This window comes from Emydura macquarii, unplaced genomic scaffold, assembly GCF_026122565.2.
Source record: "Emydura macquarii macquarii isolate MOO-44397 ecotype Brisbane River unplaced genomic scaffold, CSIRO-AGI_Emac_v2 contig_306, whole genome shotgun sequence".
Classification (NCBI taxonomy): domain Eukaryota; kingdom Metazoa; phylum Chordata; order Testudines; family Chelidae; genus Emydura; species Emydura macquarii.
Window position 1 is genome coordinate 13,690,872 of NW_027130443.1, and position 17,410 is coordinate 13,708,281.

A 17,410-nucleotide genomic window follows, 5' to 3' on the forward strand; every position below is an offset into this window, starting at 1 on the left:
TCATGCTGCTGGCTGCCATGGCTGGAGGAAGGGGTGGAGGAGCCAGCAAAAAGGGCTGCAGGGCCTTAGTTTTCTTCGCGCTGGCGTCGGCTGGTGGCCCCCAGTGGTTCATGAGTCCTGGCTAAGAGCATCAGGGAATGTCCGGGTTTTAGGCCGTCTTCCTCTGGAGAAGCACAGAGTCCCAGAAAGGAAGGAAGCTGGAGTGGGAGCCCCTAGGAAGAATGGGTGACCTTGGCTGTGACTCCTATGGGTGAGTGCGGGATGCTAGAGTCCTTCCAAGCCAGGAGGTGAAGCGCTGCCTTTCCTTTGGCTGGGCCACGCTTGGCTGGAGGTTGCTCATTTAGGATGTGCTCCCCAGAGGTGCTGGGTCAGTGGGATCTGGGGGTGCTCAGCACCTCATGTCCCCGGAGAGACGAGAAATGGCAGAGAGGCAGTGTGCTCCGTGGAGTGCGATGCCGGGAAGCCGGCTCACTTCCCACCCCAGGCTGTATTCGGCACCGCCCACTGCCCTGACAGCTCTGCTCCTTCTGTTCCAGGGAGCAGCCGATCTTCAGCACGAGGGCCCACGTGTTTCAGATCGACCCGGCCACGAAGCGGAACTGGATCCCGGCCAGCAAACATGCCCTGACCGTCTCCTACTTCTATGATGCCACGCGCAACGTGTACCGGATCATCAGCGTGGGCGGCACCAAGGTGAGGGCCCCACGGAGACCAGACCAGGCAGCGAGCCAGCAAGTGTCTCTCGGGCTGCGATCTCTGAACGCTTCCTGCTCCCATAGGGCACCATGTCGGGTAGCCCTCGGAACGGGGAGGGCGGGCATGAAAAGCGATACGGTCGGCACCTTGACGCTGACCTGTTTAACGGTCAAGGTGAATTTAGTGCCGGTGGAAAGACAGCGCAGGGCCTGACGTCCCTGTGCACAGAGCATGCGCTGCGCAGCACGGGCAGCCACTTCCTCCCTCCGGTCAGCCTGGCCTTGAGGGCTGCTCTGGTCCTTCTGGCCCTTGGGCTCTCTGCTGGCCAGTTGTGAGGGTGGGTTTGGTGGCAGGCCCTAGACACGCAGGACCCATCATGTCCCATGGCCTGGTGGATTTGAATGGCGTATGGTCACTGCTGGCGTGGGCTGGGCTCCGAGAGGTAAAAGGCTCCTGTATAGCCCCACGACGGGTGAATAATAAATGTGCGGGAGTCCCCCGAGCCAGCCCCGCTGTGGCACTTTGGGGAGAACGAGCCGTCTTGCAGGCTAAAGGAATTCCCTTTCCTTCCCCCCCCAGGCCATCATCAACAGCACCATCACCCCCAACATGACCTTCACAAAAACCTCGCAGAAGTTCGGACAATGGGCAGACAGCCGCGCCAACACAGTGTACGGGCTGGGCTTTGCCTCGGAGCAGCATCTCTCCCAGGTAACGTTGCGGGGGCTGGCGGCCGGCTGACCTGACCGAGTAGTTGAGGAGCGGGGGGGAGGATCGCTACTTGATCTAATCCACCAGTGACAATAGCAGTGATGCCTGGACAGCCCTTCTCTGGCCCCGGCTATGTTCAAGCAGCCAGGCCATGCTGCTGCAGCTTTCCCGCTGCTGTTACTGGAGCTAGGGGGATCAAAGCAGCTCTGGTAGATCATCACACCTGGGATGGCACCTAGCCCCCTCTGACAGTGCTGCTGAGCACAGCATCCCCACAGCAAGGGCTTGACACTCCACACCCTGTCCCAGCAGGCACTGGGCTCCCTGGAAAGCCCAGCACGGACTGGCTGGCCCTGCTTGGGTGGGGTGGGGCCGCTCTCTGGACATCACCACCAGCTTTGGCAGGAAGCAAAAAACCTGCCAGATCCCTGGAAAGAGGGAGAGAAAGAGAGACCGAGAGAGGAGAGGAGGGAAGTAAACCCTAACGTCCATTCTGGTTCGCCAGCCGTTTCTGTAAGTGCCCCTCTCCCCACCTCCACCCCCGTAGTTCGCCGAGAAGTTCCAGGAGGTGAAAGAAGCAGCTCGTTTGGCGAGGGAAAAATCGCAGGACAAAACGGAGCTGACCAATCCCGCCCTGAACATCGCATCTCACCAGGTAACTTTGGCGCCAGGGGTGGGGCTGCTAGGGAAAGTGGTCTCCGCCCATCGCCTTCCACAGGGTACCGGCCGCCAGCAGGAAGGGCCCTGCATGCAGATCTCCATGGGCAGCATCAGGCACTGAGCCAACTGGCCGTAGCAATTCCAATCCCTCTCGCTCACATGCATCTACAAAACGCCTCCCCGTCTGCGGGAGAATGGCCCATGCCAGGGCTCCGCTGGGGACGCGTCCTTAAGGTAGCGCTGACCGAGTGAGGTGGTCTGCAGCCAGCCCCTCCACTTCCTTCTCCCCTGGAGATCACGCCCCATCCCAGGTCCCCTCCCTAGCGGTGGCATGTTGCCAGTGTCACCTGTCTCCTTAAACCAGCCTCTGGTGCCAGCAGGATGGAGGAGAGAGGATGGGCCTGGTGCATTCTCCCCCCCTGTCTTCCCGCGGCGGCTCCTCAAGAGCTGTGCACCCTGGTGGTGCATCCCAGAGGTGGCTGTGCATTTCCCTGATCTCCTGGCAACAGAAGGGGAGCTGGGAGATGGAGGACGCTGCGTTCTCTGGGCCGATGCAGATGGAGCGGCAGCAGAGGAGGAGGAGGCAGTGAGAACAGCACCTTGGCCTGCAGGAAGAAGAGGAGGAGGAGGAGGAGGAGGCTTGGCAGAGGCTGGAAATGTTGTACATGGTGGAGCAAAGGGAGAAATCTCTCCAACTTGGCTTCCATTGTCTCTCCCTACCGCCTCCTAAGGGGTGGTCAATGTGGAAGGAGAGAGAGAGCAGAGTGCGGCCCGCAGAGCCCGCATCCACAAAGGCGATCAGTAATGGGGTCCGAGAAGGTGATCGGCGATGAGTTACAGGAGCGAGAACCCAGGGGCTAGTCAGTGAGCGTGGCCAGGGACCTGTCTGGGCTCTGCATACCAGCTCTGTCTGGGAGAACCGGGAGAGAACACCTCCAGCCCCTCTGACGGGCCGTGCAGGCTTGCAGCAGAGGCCTTAAAGTGGCTGCTAGTTGACATTGCTCCGTGTAAATGTAGCTCAGGGGAAGGTTTCGGGGTCTCTCGGTCCCTGCTACCTGTTTGACTCAGCAGCACTGAAACTGGGCCACGGCCACCTGAACACACCGGCTCCTGCTGTGAAGGGGGGTGGGGGCAGAGGGCACAGGGGATGAAGCATCGGCCCTTTATGCTTCCTTCTCCTCTCTCCCCCCCCTCTCTCCGGGGAGGGATGAGACAGGCAGTGGGCAGCCTCACGCAGAGCAGCCGGTCACGGCCATGGCAACACACCGCTCGCCGACTCCTCTACTGCATCCATGTTCCCGTCCCCTGCTCAAGGCCACGCTGCCGGTGTCTGCGTGGGGGAAGTTGTGTCAACGAGCCAGGTGCATTGTAAGGCAAGGTCCCCTTCCTCTGCAGCATTCGAAATGGACGGCTGCTGGAGGAGGCGTGATGCTGGGCTGGATGGAGCAGGTGGGGGGGAGAATTCTCTCCCCCCGCCCCACCCCACACATGCTCAGAAAGGTCAGCTGCTGTTTCCTCTGCAGCACCCTGCGTGTCTCATTCCCAGCTCTGCCCGTGGGGAGAGGCCATTCTCTCCTCAGAGGCACGGGAGGGCCGATCCCCGCGCCCGGCCCTGCCCTCCATCCCACTAACCACAGCTCTCTCAGGCTCTGCCCCTCGGGGCGTGTGGCTGGTTCTTTGGAATTTGCTGCGTGCACATCGGCCCCTACGGGCCACTCAGCCTCCGGGGCGCTTAGTAAAACCCCCTCTGGAAACCACACGGGGCCTCAGGCCCTTCTCACGCCAGCCTCAGCCACTGACTTCAGAGAAGCCACATCAGTGTAAAACCGGGGGGAGCGAGATGAGACTCGGGCTGTCCTGTGCCTCTGTCTGGGTCTGGTCCTGGCAGGCACTCGGCCCGGGAATGTGCTAGTCTCTGGGATAATGGCCTGTCAGCCTAGCTAATGCTGTTCTGGAAGCGGGTGTGTTTCCACAGCAGGCGGCTGATACTCCAGCTCCCAGGTCAGGAATTAATATCCCACCAGCTGCAGCGTCACTTACTCACTTCAGAGGCTACAACTCCGACAGAGCAGCACAGCCTGGGGGTTTGCCGGACTTGTCAGAGGCGTGGTCCCCGGGGCAGGCGCTGAAGTACTGTTAGCACTGTAAGGTGGGCAAGAGCCTCTACACACAACGCCCAGCCCATAACCATGCTGCCGGTCTGTATGCACAGCCAGACCCCTCACTAGTCTGTACACGCTGCCCCTCGCAGCCCCACCTACCTGCAGGAACACACACACACCCCTTTTCTATCCTCCTCACTGGACACATGTGCCCCCTTCCCACACAGCCCACTGCCAGCCAGCACACACAGGCTGTCCCATGCACCCCTCTGCCGGCCTGCACACACCCCCTTCCTCACACTCCAGCACTGATGGGGACGCATGCACCTCAGCCCGCATACCCCTGCCAGCCTGCACCACACCCTCATACGTCCCCTGGGCGGCTGCTGCTTCGGGGTCTGTCCATTAGCGGGACTTCTCACATGAGCCTCGTCCTGCAGTAATTGACTGTGTTACTGTTTGCGGGCCAGAAGAGAGCGGCTCTGTCTCCTGTAATTAACTCAGGCCTCCGCATTTCCCTCAGCTCCAGCGACCTTGGGCTTCAGACTTTCAGAGCTGTGGATCTCACTTCAGTGGCATACCGAGCGGGGGTGGGGGACCATGTATAGGAGGCGGGGAACTCGGGAGGCTCTGAGGGGCACCCCTCAGTGCCTCCCCCCCTCCCCCACGCAGTGTGAAGGGCCGGCGCGGCCCCTCTCCCCAGGCCAGAGGGTGAGGCTGCTCCTGTCTGAGCCAGCACCGGGCTGGAGCTGGAGAGGCAGGCGTTGCGTGGAGGGTAAGTGCGGGGGGGAAAGAGGTATCGGAGCCAAGCCTGTATTTGTGCCCCCCCGAAGCCTCACACACCCTGCAGGTACAGAACCCCACTTTCCAGGGCATTTGGGGGGCGGTGCCCGAACTCCTGCTGCCCTGCGCGGGGAAGCGTGAGTCCTGGGGTGGGACACAAATGTAGGCTTGGCCCCTGGGCTCTGGAGCCCCTCCGTACGCCACTGTCTCACTTGGCAGCAGCCCTCCTCTTTGTAGGGGCCAGGCCCCAGCCTATGACCCGTCCAGCACTGCTTGCTTCTGCTCATCAGACCCAAGGTATCCCAAGTGGATGCCCAACTATGGCAGGCCCCGAAAAGCAATAGCAGTTCTGAAAATGTCCCAAGGTGCTGAGTAACCTCAGCACCTATTAACTCTAGTGGAGTTCAGGGTGCTCAGCACCTCTGGAAATCAAGCCCTTACCCTTTCCCTGCCTCAGTTTCCCCATCTTTAACATGGGGGTGAGAGGTAAGTAGGGAGAAGGTTGTGTGTTTATAAAGCACTTGAGGAGCCGTTACGTTCCCAGTTACCCGTCCTGGTCAGCAGCTTTCTATTCAGGTCTCTCCACACACTGGCTTTCGACATCGCTCAGGCCCGTGTCTTACTCGTTTATCAGCATCAGCAGATTCCTAGGCCAGGTGTTTGTCCTTACCCTGGAAAGTCACTGAGATCAGGTGACCGGGTGAGCTACCTATAAACCCTGGATGACTGCAGTGGTCCCCTGGGCTGGAAGGCCAAGGCTCTGTCAATCCCAGCCTAGGGGTCTCTGATGTCTAGCGCTCAAGCTGTCTTTTGAGAGATCAGTTTGTAACATCGGAATCTAGTTCCTGCCTTGCTGTCAGCAGACGCGAGAGGAGCTGGGGGCTCCGAGGGGGCTGCGAGGTATAGAATCTGCTCGTGCCATCTGCGTATACATCCCTGCTCTGTGCCATCTGTTCTCTCCAGATACAATCTGGGAGGATCTTTTGAGAAATCCCTTGGGTGTTCTGTCCTGATGCAAGCAGAGAGCAACACAATGCCATAGAGCAAGGATGCTCCTCAGGGCAGGGACTGCATCTCCTGTGCGTTCAGAAAGTGTCTAGTGCCTTGTGGTTGCTGATGCAGTATGTGTAATCATAGCCCCTGGCTCCTGCCTTCCCCATCCCTGGGCTTTGGGGGGTTCCCTTCTCATCTGAGCTCACCGCTCACCTCCCAGAAACTGGACTGGGCAGCTGAACCCAGGTGTTCTACCCAGCAGGGCAGAGCATTAGCCACTGGGTCCCTCCAGGAGCCACAATCTGAGGCCAGGTCTATATTAGAGACGTTTGTTGACCAAAGTCAGTTCTTTGCGCCAAAACAGGGGTGGTGTACACACTACAATCACCCCCCGCGCCGACCCAACTCCCCTGATTCTGTGACAAAATAAAACCACCTCAACGAGAGGCATAGAGCTTTTTGCTCTAATCTTCGAGCGACAAAGCGTTGGTGTAGACACCGCGCTTGGTTCTGTCACAGTAAATGGCCTCCAGGAAGTGTCCCACAAGGCCCATGCTGACCACTCTGGCGATCAGTTTGAGCTCCGCTGCCATGCAGCCACCCATCCCTCCCTCTTTAAAGTCCCGGAAATTTCTGAAATTCCACTTCCTGCTTGGATGGCGTGGAGAGCTCACACTGCATCTTTCCAGCTGACCCTAGTGGCTCCACAAACCAAACACTCTCCCACTTGGAGCACATCAGAGCTTCTGGATCTGATCGGCATTTGGGGAGAGGAGACTGTGCAGTCCCAGCTCCACTCCAGCCGAAGGAACTATAATACCTACGGTCAAATTACTCGTTTATGGTGGAGAATGGCTATAAACTGGACACACTGCAGTGCTATGTGAAAATCAAGGAACTGTGGCAGGGATATACCAAAAGGCTATGGAGTCAAACTGTCTGTCTGGTGCAAAGCCAAAGACCTACCACTTCTATAAGAAGCTGGAAACCATCCCGAGGGGCGACCCTACTTCCACTGCCAAGAGACCCTTGAATACCTCTGCAGGCCCAGAGACAGTGGACTCTACCAGACTCAACCCCAACGAAGAAGTCATGGACAAGGAGGTCGAGTTGGAGGATGATGCAGAGCAGGGGACCGGGTTGTTTGCTGGCGTGGGGAACCAGGACCTCTTCTCGACCCTGGAGGGTTCGACCCAGTCCCAGCCCAGTTTGTTGTGAATAATTGTTATTTAATAAAGAGACTCTGTGAAGGATAAGCAATCTTTATTTGTCTCTTGCACATGGTGGTTGCACCTCACGTTGATACACAGTGCAAGCTAGATAGCAGTCATAGCATGGCACAGTGCTGTTTTCAAAGACACCTTATTGGTGCTGATTGTCAAAATAGTTCCTCAAGGCCTCCCTGATTCAAATGGCCCCTCAAATAGCCCTGACGCCAATTTTTTCATATTCAGCCACAAGGCGATCCGCCTCTGCGCACCACCCAGGGGGAAACTTTTCACCCTTAGCTTCACAAATATTATGGAGCACACAGCAGGTGGCTATAACCATGGTAATATTTTCCTCATTTAGGTCTAACCAGCCATAAAGGTATCGCCAGCGAGCTTTTAATCTTCCAAGTGCCCATTCAACAGTCATTTGGCACCCGCTCAACCTGTGACTGAAGTGCTCCTTGCTGCTATCCATGTTGTCTGTATAAGGCTTCATGAGCCATGGCAGGAAGGGGGAGGCTGAGTCTCCCAGGATCACTGTGGGCATTTCAACATTCCCCCATTGGAATCTTTTGGTCTGGAGATGCACATAAAGAGGGAGGAACGTCTGGGGAACGCATAATGGAGCAGCTGGGCTCTGCGCCCACCAGCTCAGAGATTTTTGTGCTAGGACTGCTGCCAGCGGCACAAGGCAGTCACCACGGGATAGGGCAGTGCATGGGGGAGCCACTGAGCAGTGTGGAGAGGGGCTTATTAATCTGAAACCGATCAGTCATCTCTCCCCCCTCTATGTGTCTGTCCATCTATCCCTCCCTCCATCCTGGTTTGTGCGTCTGGTCAAATCTTGGGCCCATCCTTTGGTGTCTTGGGCATCAGTGCTGCTGTCAACAAAACCAGGAGACAAGGTGGGAAGGAACCCTCCCCCCCCCCGGTCCTGTTCCAGCCCCTCCAGCCTCCCTCTATGGAGAGTCCCCCATTTTAACCTCCACGGTCTAAAGCCCTGCAGCCTTCGGCAGCCTTCCTGCAGCTGAGATGCGGCTCTCTCCATTCAGTGCCTGTTGATGTCATGTCTAGGCCGGCTACAGGGGGTCACTGCTGGTGATATTAGAGGCTCCATCCCCCTTCCTCCCCACCCAGGAGATGAGCACAGCACCCCCAGGAGCTGAATGGAACCTGGGGTCACCCCACGGCACTGACCCGAGGGCCCCCCACCTGAGCCCGCCCTCCAGCCCCTCTAAGACCCTGGGGTCTTGCAGAGACGCTGCGTGGCCAAGTGGCCCAGCCCTTCCTGATGTGTGCTAACCCCCCTGCAGGCGCCGCCCAGCTCCATCATCAGCTCCAACGGACCGGGAGATGATAAGTTTTTCCGGAGCCAGAGCGCCGACGTCGAGATGACAACCGAGAAGGAGCGGCTGAAGAAGATGCTCTCCGAAGGGTGAGACTTGGGCACAGCTGGGGCTATCAGGTCCCCGCTCCGCTGCTCAGAGCAGTCTCACGCTGCCCAGGCACCCTGGCTTGGGCGCCAGCCCCAGTGGGGAAGGGGATTCCAGCATCTCCCTTCAGCGATGAATTAACACTTCCCCTGCCCCGCACCCGGTTCCCAAAGCCAAACGCGGCAACAGCAGGAAAGAGACACAGGTTCAGGCCTGGCCCAAGTGTCTCGATTCGGGAAGAGAGACTGAGGCCAGACTGAAAGCAGCCTGAGCCAGGGAAGCAGCCCCATCCTGTCTGTCAGCACCGGCCAGAGGAACGGGAGACGGCTCGGGTGTCCGTGTAGCTCCAAGCCCTTCTGGGGGTATCAAAGAAGAGACTCTCCATCGCTGGGTCTTTTAGCTCAGTCGTTGCTGGAGAGGCATGGCCAGGGGAGGACAATGAGGCAGGGCCGGAGGGGACCCTGTCACCAGCAGTGGCGGGTGGAGGACTGGTTCTGATGGGTGCTTGCAGCATTTCTGTCTTGCGTTGCAAGTCACCATTGCTCAGCATCGAAGTCTTGGCCTCCATGGCAGCCTCTGCCAGGCTCCTTCCCTCCTTGACGGTCAGAAGGGTGCGAGGCGAGGCTAGAGAAGCCTGTGGGTGGGTGGGGTTATGTTGGACTGAGGTATGGGCTCTGATCAGGGCATGTCACGCTGGGCATTGGCTCATCAGGAGGCTGCCCAGTGGGGGAAGGGAGGCCTCTCTGCTGAAACACCCCCGGCCCCTCACTCCCAGCATGTGTTTCCTGCCCCTCTCCCGCAGCTCGGTGCCCGAGGTCCAGTGGGAAGCTGAATTCTTCACCCTCCAGGACAACAACAACAAGCTGGTGGCTGCTCTGCGCGAAGCCAATGCCAGCGTGGAGCAGTGGAAGAAGCAGCTGGCCGCGTACCAGGAGGAGACGGAGACGCTGCGGCTGCGGGTGAGCACAAGTGGGCGCCCTGCCGAGGAATGGGGCGAGGGGGCACCCTGGTTTCAAATCTACATGGGCCCCCAGAGCTTGCGGGCCAAGGGCTGCCTGCAGCCCAGGGATGTCAGCGGGAGATGGGCTGCAGATGAAGGGTGCTACATGGTGTGAGAGGAAGAGAGCTGTTGCTATAATGGATCGGACCATAGGCCGTTTAGCCTGCGGTGCGGTGCGGTGCGGTGCTGTCTGCTGGTAGGGGAGGGCTGCGGAGTTAGATTCCCATTTCCACCCGCCAAACCTAATGGCCCAGTGGGGTGGGACCGCTCATTAGAGCCTGTTGCCGGCATTCATTAAGGAGCCAGAGACGTCACTGCTGAGTGACAGCAGCTCCTGCTCCCCTGCCCTCCGGCAGGCAGATGGTAAAACACGGGGGGATCAGAGCCCCACGGCGATGGTGGGGAGGGAAGCATGTAGGAGTGTTTCTCCCTCACTGGCGTTGCCTGAGGTTCCCCAGCTGCCACCCTTGGTGAGTGAGGGCTGTGCTCCTCTTCACGTCCCCTCCAGACCCCTGAGCTGTGCACCTGGGCAGTCATCTGGCCTGGCACCAGACGGGGCGAAAGCCACACTGCTAAAATTAGCTCAGAGCAGCAGCAGCAGCAGCGTGATAGTCGGGCGGCGTGAGACAAACAGGCCTTGTACCCAGCCTGTGGTGGAACAATAGGGTCTTTTGCGGTCGTGGATCAGCTGTGTCTGCAGCAGGCCGGAGGAGTGAGAGTTGCACGGCAAGGTTCATTGGGGAGAGGAATTTTGCAGAGCATTTAGGAAGACGGCTACAGAGTCTCTGCAGGGTTTGGCTGGGAAGGGGCTACGGAGCCCTCGGAAAAGGTTTGTGGAGCCTTTCCGCTTACGAGGCCGGTTGTTTGAATTACATCCAGGTCTGTAGTAAGTTCCCATCTGGGGCTGGTGGGTGGCCCCTAGATGCAATGCGTTGGCGCGTTCCAGGCCGTTGTCCAGTGAGCATCCCAAAGACAGTCGCCAGGCCTGATGCAAATTCTCAGCAGAGACACCAAGGACTGAATGAGCCCCAAAGAATGAACTTCTCTCTCACCCCTAGCGGATGGCCTCTGGGGCGTGGCTGAGATGGGGGTGGGTGTGCGCACATGCGGGCGGTGGAAGGAGGCAGCTTGCATCACCTAAAACAAAGGGCAGCGGAACCCAAGGTCTCTCCCCGTCAGTGTTTTCCCGTCCAAAGAAACGGTCGTGGGTCTAATGAGACTGGACGTGGGGCTGCTGGTGCAATAAACGGTGACTTGAAAGAACCAGGGAAAAGATCACAGGTCATGAAGTGTCCAGAGAGTTGCCCATTAATAAAGCAGAGTACTGCAAGGAGCACCCATCGATGGGCCAGTGAGGACCTCCAAGGGGCCAGACCTCTGGGGATCTTGACAGCTGTGATCCTGGAAGTCTGACAGCTTGTGATCACAAGCATCCAACTAACCCCACTGCAGGCCCAGCCTCCCCGCTGTAGCCAGCCCCACCCCGCTGGCCCCTCTCGTGGTGAGCCGTACCCCACCGTGGCACGTGCTCCCCTGTTTGAGCTGCCTCAGTAGAGCTCAGGGCAGACCAGGTCACGTAGCTGCCTCCGAGGTGTGGGTCCTGGGATGAACTTTTAAAAATGAATCCCCGGCCGCTGAATTATTTACACTTCTGTGCAGCATTTTTCAGAAATGGCGAGAGCCTGGGCCAAACCCTCTCCCTGGTTAGGCTGGTGTAAATCTGCAGTAACTCCACGGACTTCAGCAAAGCCTTTGGTTCCACCACGCTGTGACTGAGAGCAGAACCCAGCCCTCTGCTCTGTGCACATTTCAGGATCGTGTGCCTGATGTCAGCTGGCCCAGCTTCACTGGAAGTGCCAGACTGCAGGGGAAGGGGGAGCAGACTATAGATAGAGCGGCTCTGATGTTCGTTGGAGTGCGTGACCTGCACCAGTGGGAGGGAGGGAATCTTTGTTCAGGGTCAGCCCGGTGGGAGCCATTGGACAAGATCTTGCTTCTGTGCTTGAAGCAGAACCAGGGTTTGCAACACTTGCAAAGGGAGACAGAGTTCCCGTCACTGGTCACGGGCTGAAGGGCTGCCCGAAAGGCCTGGGTCTCTGTGTCTGGGGAAGGGGACAGCCTGGTTGGACTTGGAATTTGGAGGAGGAGGAGAAGGGAGATTCTGCTAGAAGAGAGCGGTGCTTGTGGGGAAGAGGCGATGAGTGGATGTGGGGAAGGGCCAAGGTGACAGGCACTCAGAAATACCGTCGATAGATGGAGGCCACCTCTGGAGCAGGGCTGTGGCAGCGACAGAGTGAAGGGGCAGGCCATGGAGAACTGAAGTGGCTCGGCTGCGTTGTTCCCAGTTGCGCTGGGGTGGAGTTTCCCAGCTTTCGCGGCCCACGTTGACCGTAGGAAAGCTCCTTCCCCACTCTGGCCAGGAGAGCTTTAGGGCAGTGGCACCTGATTCTCCGAGAGCAGGACCAAGCGCTCAGCTGCCCACAGAACCTGCGCGTGTGGGGTGGACGTGTCCTAGTTAGAAGCCACGAGGCTCCCTCTCTCTGTGGCTGCTGGTGCCTGGGGTTCTCCTGGGCAGGAATAATCACCTTGCTCAGCAGCGCCCTTGAATCCACTACACCGGCCGAGAGGTTTGTGTCGACCTGCCTCAGCACTCCAGCCCCTGCCCAGCCCCGTAGCTGCCTCCCCAGCCTGCGATCCCTGCTCCGGCCGGCACGTGGCCCAGTGACCCGATTCCCTTCCTCCCGGCATGTCCATGTAGGTGGCTGAGCTGGAGCTGCAGAGAGGCCACGATCCCCACAGTGAGGGTGGCAAGGAGGAGCTGAATCAGACGCTGGAGGAGCTGGAGCTGCTGATCAAGGCAAAAGACGAGGTAACAGCAGTGGGGCAGACAAGGGCCCGGAGCAGAAGCTGGGTGGCCAGAATGTCTGCAGTACCCCAAGGGAGGCAGCTAGGACAGGCCCAAAATGGGGGTGCATCTGGGCTGTCTCCCCACCCCGTGCTCCCCACTCTCTCTCTCCCTGACCTGAGATCCTGGACCCATATTTCCCCCATGTCCGTTCACACTGATCTCAGGTGAGTTCTGTCCCGAGAGCAGGGGGAAGAGCATGCAGCCCCATGCTGGTGCTCAGATAGTGACCTCCGCTGGGAGCGTGAGAGTGCTCTGCTCTGCTCTGCGGCACTGCGCCGAATCTTACCTGGCAGCCCAGCCCTCCTCACGAGAACAATGCCCTGCCGTTTTCTCCAGTGTGCTCTGCGCGCCCTGTGGGCTTTGTGCCCTTCTCCCCAGCGAACGGATCTGCTACACTTGGCTTTCCCCGTAAAGGGGAGCAGATGTCTGCCAGGGGCCCGGGGCCCCAAGACACTTCCTGAAGTCTCTTCTGCCTCCTCTGTGCCGAGTGGTGAGAAAAGCCCCTGCATAGGGGAGGGCGGTTTCCCAAGGAGAAGAGGGTGGACAGGTCAGCACTCCAGGGGTCCCTTGTGTCCCTTGGGGAGCGATCAACCAACCCTGCTCCAAAAAGAGAATTGAGGCTGAATAGGTGTGAACCCCGGCGGTCCCCGTGTGAAGGCTCCTGATCCCCGGCTGGGGCGTCAGACACCCCCTGGCTCACCCCCTCCGAAGACAGCCTGTGCTGTGGCTGGTTCTGCGGTAGATGGCACAGACCCGCGCCCTTCTCCTCAGCAGCTACATTTAACCGCTCGCCTAACTATCGCCTCTTGCTCTCCCAGCGTGTAAACGAACGGTTTAAAGCAGAGCTTTAATTACAGGGGCTGGCAGCGGGGGGGATGTGGAGAGAGACGCCGGGCTTTGTTCATTTGCGCCTTCTTCCCGAGCTGTGCCAAGTGGGGTGGGTGGCGCTGAGCCGGGGGAAGCTCCTGGCAAAGGGGGGTGGGGCGGGGGAATCGTTCCTTCAGAGTGTGTGTCAGAAGCGAGAGCTCCGTCCGCCCCAGACGCCTGGCCAGTAGCGAGGGGAAAGGCCTCTGTGGCTGTAGTGTGCGGCAGGCCTGGGGGGGCCCTGCCCCTGGGAATGAGCAGCGGGGAGCAGAAGGTGATGTACAGAAGGGAAGCCAGGAGCCGGCTGCCGGGGGGTTACTTTGCTCTTCGTTTTGTAAAGAGCGAGGGCTCCTCTGCTAGTGGGGGCTGGGGAGGGGCTTGCCAGAGGAGGGGGGCGATAGGCAGACGGGTCGGGAGGGGGCGGCACGGACGGAGGTGTGGATGTGAGCACTGGAACTGGACACCCGCCGCGGGGCGCAAGTCTCCCAGCGCAGGGAGACAGACTCACCCTGGCAGGGTTCAGGCTCCAAACAGCCTCACGCTCCCAAGTCCAGCAAGGCGCTGAGAGACCCAACTCCAGCCCCAGCTGCACTGTCTGCACTGGCATTTCTAGTGGGCTAACTCGAGCCCCACTGGTGTGAGTCTGTCCCTTCCCCCCTCCCCCACCTCCCGGGGCAGTGTAGACGTGCCCTGCCGGGGTGTCAGGCGAGCAGCGTGGAGTGAGCCAGGAGGAGAACGTGGGTGGAGGGCCTGGAGACAGGGCCGGGTTTGCTGGGAGGCTGGATTTGGCCATAGCTCTGCGTATGGGGGTCAGCGGGGCGCCCAGGAGCCGTGTTCTCCTGGGCGTGGCGTGTGTGCGGGTCACAGACTGGGTCACCCTGCATCAGCAGCACCGGTGCAGACAGGACGGGCTGGACCTGGCACTGATCATTTTCCTTTCTCCGATGCAGGAAATTCAGCTGCTGAAGAGCCAGAAGAGCGGCCAGTGGGCGGCGGAAGGGGAGCGCGAGGAAATGCTGCAGAAGCTGCAGGTGCCAGAGGGGATGTCAGCTGGGGAGACCCTGGGTAGAGTGGCAGGTCTGGGGACAGCTTTGGCTCCATCTTGAGACACCGTTAAGGACTGAGCGTCAGCCAGCACCACCGTCCTGGCTCGCCCCTCTCCCCGGGGACAGTGAGGATGCCGGTCCGGGGTTCTCACTCATCTTCCAGCCCATCTAGGCTGGGGGACCCCCCTCCCACACACTCCTCCTCTTTCTGCAGAGCGGCTGTTACAGGAATTTCCTCAGCCGTGCCCAGCAAGAGGCCACTAGAGACAAGTGGCCAGGGTTCGCCCCCTGCCTGTGTGTTACTGGAGGGCCGCTGGAGGACGGGGGCCGGCCCCTGGTAATTGGGGGTGCTGGGGAAGAGGACTGGGCTGTGCCGCCTTCTCCTCTCCCTGCCACACCCTCCAGAAACGCACAGGCACACGCGGGACGGGCGCTGGAAAGATAATGAAGGTGTCACACTCCTCCCCAGAGCCTGCTGCACCCCGCTGGACGTGGAGCGGGGGTGGCATGGTGCCTTGTAGCCCTGCATCCCGGCAGCCCCAGGAGGCCGTGCGCTCTGCGTTCTGGCTGGGCCCCGTTGGAGGCAGGGGACGCGCCCAGCGGAATCTCTGCAGCTGACCCGTCAGGGTGGAGCTCTGACTGCCCCAGCTCACAGGGGAGGGACGCAAGCTGCTCTGTGCCCCCAGGCTAGGACGCGGATGGCAGCTCTCCCGATCCATCTCTCCAGGCTCTGAGAGGACTGCCTGCCTGTGCCTGTCAGGGCCTGCTGGAGCCTGGGACTCCGATACGGGCGCTGCTCACAGCACAGGACTCTCTTTTACGGGGCAAAGTTTTCATAAATAAGAGCTGCTCCCTGAGCCTGGGCGCTGGGTGGAGAGAGACCCCCATGCCCTTATCCTAGGCCTGCAGCTCTGAGGCTGGACATACGCCTTGGAGAGAATCGTTTCCGCTGGGCCTGGGGACAACCCGAGCATTGCGTCTCCAGCGGCTGGTGCCGTGAGATGTCTGGCACGGGACGAGGCGCTGAGCTCCCGGACGCCTGCCACGTGCAGTGTGTGGCGGGGGTGGTGACGAGACCAGCGGTTCAGGCAGGCGCCCAGCACCACTCAGGCTGATTGCAAAAGCCTGCCAGCCCCCGATACCCGCAAGCAAACTCCAGCCTGAGCTGCTGGGAGAGTTCAGCAAGGGGCTCAATAAAGGGCCATGCTTTCCATGCACTGCGTGTGCACCTGTGAGCAGGGGCAGGGCGGGGGATTGTGCACCAGTGTATGTGATGTGTAGGGGTGTGTATGTGGGCAGCTGTGGTGGTGTATGGGATAACCTGTAGGTGTGTGTGTCAGGAGCAGAGAACAGGTGGGGCATGTGCGTGTGTGCGCAGGTGTTCGGGTACAGGCGTGGCTGTGGGGCGTGTGCTGGCTGTGGGGCGTGTGCTGGCTCTGGGCGTGTGCTGGCTGCGGGGTGTGCACCTTTAAGGCGCAGGGGTAGCTGCATCACTGCCCTTTTGTTTGCATCCCTGGCCAGGAGCTGGAGGGGCGCAGCGAGGAGCTGGAGCACCGTTTGCAGGTGGCGGAGCAAACGCTGGCCAAGAGCCTGGCCGAGCGGGAGAAGATGCAGGGTGAAGTCACCAGGGTGGCCGAGCTAATAGATGTGAAGATATTCGAACTCAGCGAGCTCCGGCAGGGACTAGCCAAACTGGTGGAAAGCGACTGAGCCGGGCTGGTCCCAGAGACCCCTCCCGGGCGGGGCCAGTCACAAACTGCTGCCAGGGCTGCGGAATCGGGCTCTGGCTCTGACCTGGGCAGGGTCCAGCCACAGACGAACTGTACGTGGAGACTGGCCAGAGCCGCTTGCTGTGTGTTGGGCGCAGGCTGGGTGCTGCTGTGCACCTGAACTCAGGGGTGGGGTGTTTCCACCCAAGGGGTGCCCAGGAGTCATGTCCAGGCCTGTCTGGACGGCAGGGTGGACGGCAGGGTCTCCCCGTGCTGCTCAGTGACGCTGTTCTCCTGGCCTCGCTCACCACCCCATGTTTCTGACATTTTTACAGCAGGAAACACTCCTTTTCTAGGGAAAGGGCTCAGCGGCCTTTGCATTTTTCAGTAGTTTTTCTAGGGAACCACTTGCCTCTTGTGAACCAAACCACCTGGCTCCTGTGTCCCAGCCCCGGGAGGAGACGGCCCATCACACCATGGGTGGTAGCTGTTCCTTCTCCCCCTCCCCAGCAGAACCCACGCCCCATCTTTTAACAGACTCTGCTCACTTTGTATTCACTGTCAGGGGCTTCCAGGAACCCCAGGGGCAGGGACGGACCCTCACCCAGCCCCGTTCCCCTGTGGCTGCCCACTCTCATCCTCCACGGGGGAAGAAGTTGCCGGATTCCAGGAGGTGCTTTGTTTTCAGGCAGTGGATTTTATTACTTTAGGAAGCTGCTTTAAGCTGGGAGAAGCCGGTAGAGCTGGTGGGGGAGTGGCTGGGGTTTGAGGAATGGGTGATTGAGGGGAGCGATCAACCAGCTGCCAGGCTGGCATCTCTCAAGGGCTGCCATTCACCTGAGTTACATGCAGCAAATCCCTGTTGTCATCTGCTGGGACGCCCGGTCCAGGGAGAGGACAGGTCCCGTGGAGGGTGCAGGTCCCCATGCTATGCTCCACCCTGGGCCATGCAGCTGGATGAATCTAGAGCCTTGGACATTCGTAGCGCGCTGGGCCCAGGCTCCCTAGGGGCTGTGGGACCTTAGGTCCTCATGGGTGTTGTTGAGTCATATAAATCCCATGCAGCCTGTGGGGGGAGGGCCTGTGAAACGTCTCCCCCCACGGCTTTGTGGGTCCTGTGTTGCCTAGTAGCATGTGAAGTAGTGTGTGTAGCGGTAGCTAGCGGGCCCATGGCCTGGTTGGTTTTTTAGTGTAGACAGCAGTAATCATTGGAAAACGTGCAGGTGGGATTGTGGAGACGCTGTAGGGTCTGCCTAAAACTCCAGCAAACCCTGGGGCCCAGATCCTACCCTTT

General features: G+C 59.7%; 1 protein-coding gene across 1 annotated transcript in view; it reads left to right on the plus strand.

The window, feature by feature from the left end:
• Nucleotides 1-17,025, plus strand: part of HOMER3 (homer scaffold protein 3) — a 28,671-nt gene extending 11,646 nt beyond the window's left edge. Inside the window, exons 2-9 of the mRNA XM_067554921.1 lie at nt 537-693; nt 1,276-1,407; nt 1,955-2,062; nt 8,470-8,591; nt 9,392-9,548; nt 12,348-12,458; nt 14,312-14,392; nt 15,929-17,025. Of these exons, the coding sequence (XP_067411022.1) occupies nt 537-693; nt 1,276-1,407; nt 1,955-2,062; nt 8,470-8,591; nt 9,392-9,548; nt 12,348-12,458; nt 14,312-14,392; nt 15,929-16,117 (1,057 nt within the window). The 3' untranslated portion in view covers nt 16,118-17,025. The remainder of the gene's footprint in view (nt 1-536; nt 694-1,275; nt 1,408-1,954; nt 2,063-8,469; nt 8,592-9,391; nt 9,549-12,347; nt 12,459-14,311; nt 14,393-15,928) is intronic.
• The last annotated feature ends 385 nt before the right edge of the window (nt 17,026-17,410 follow it).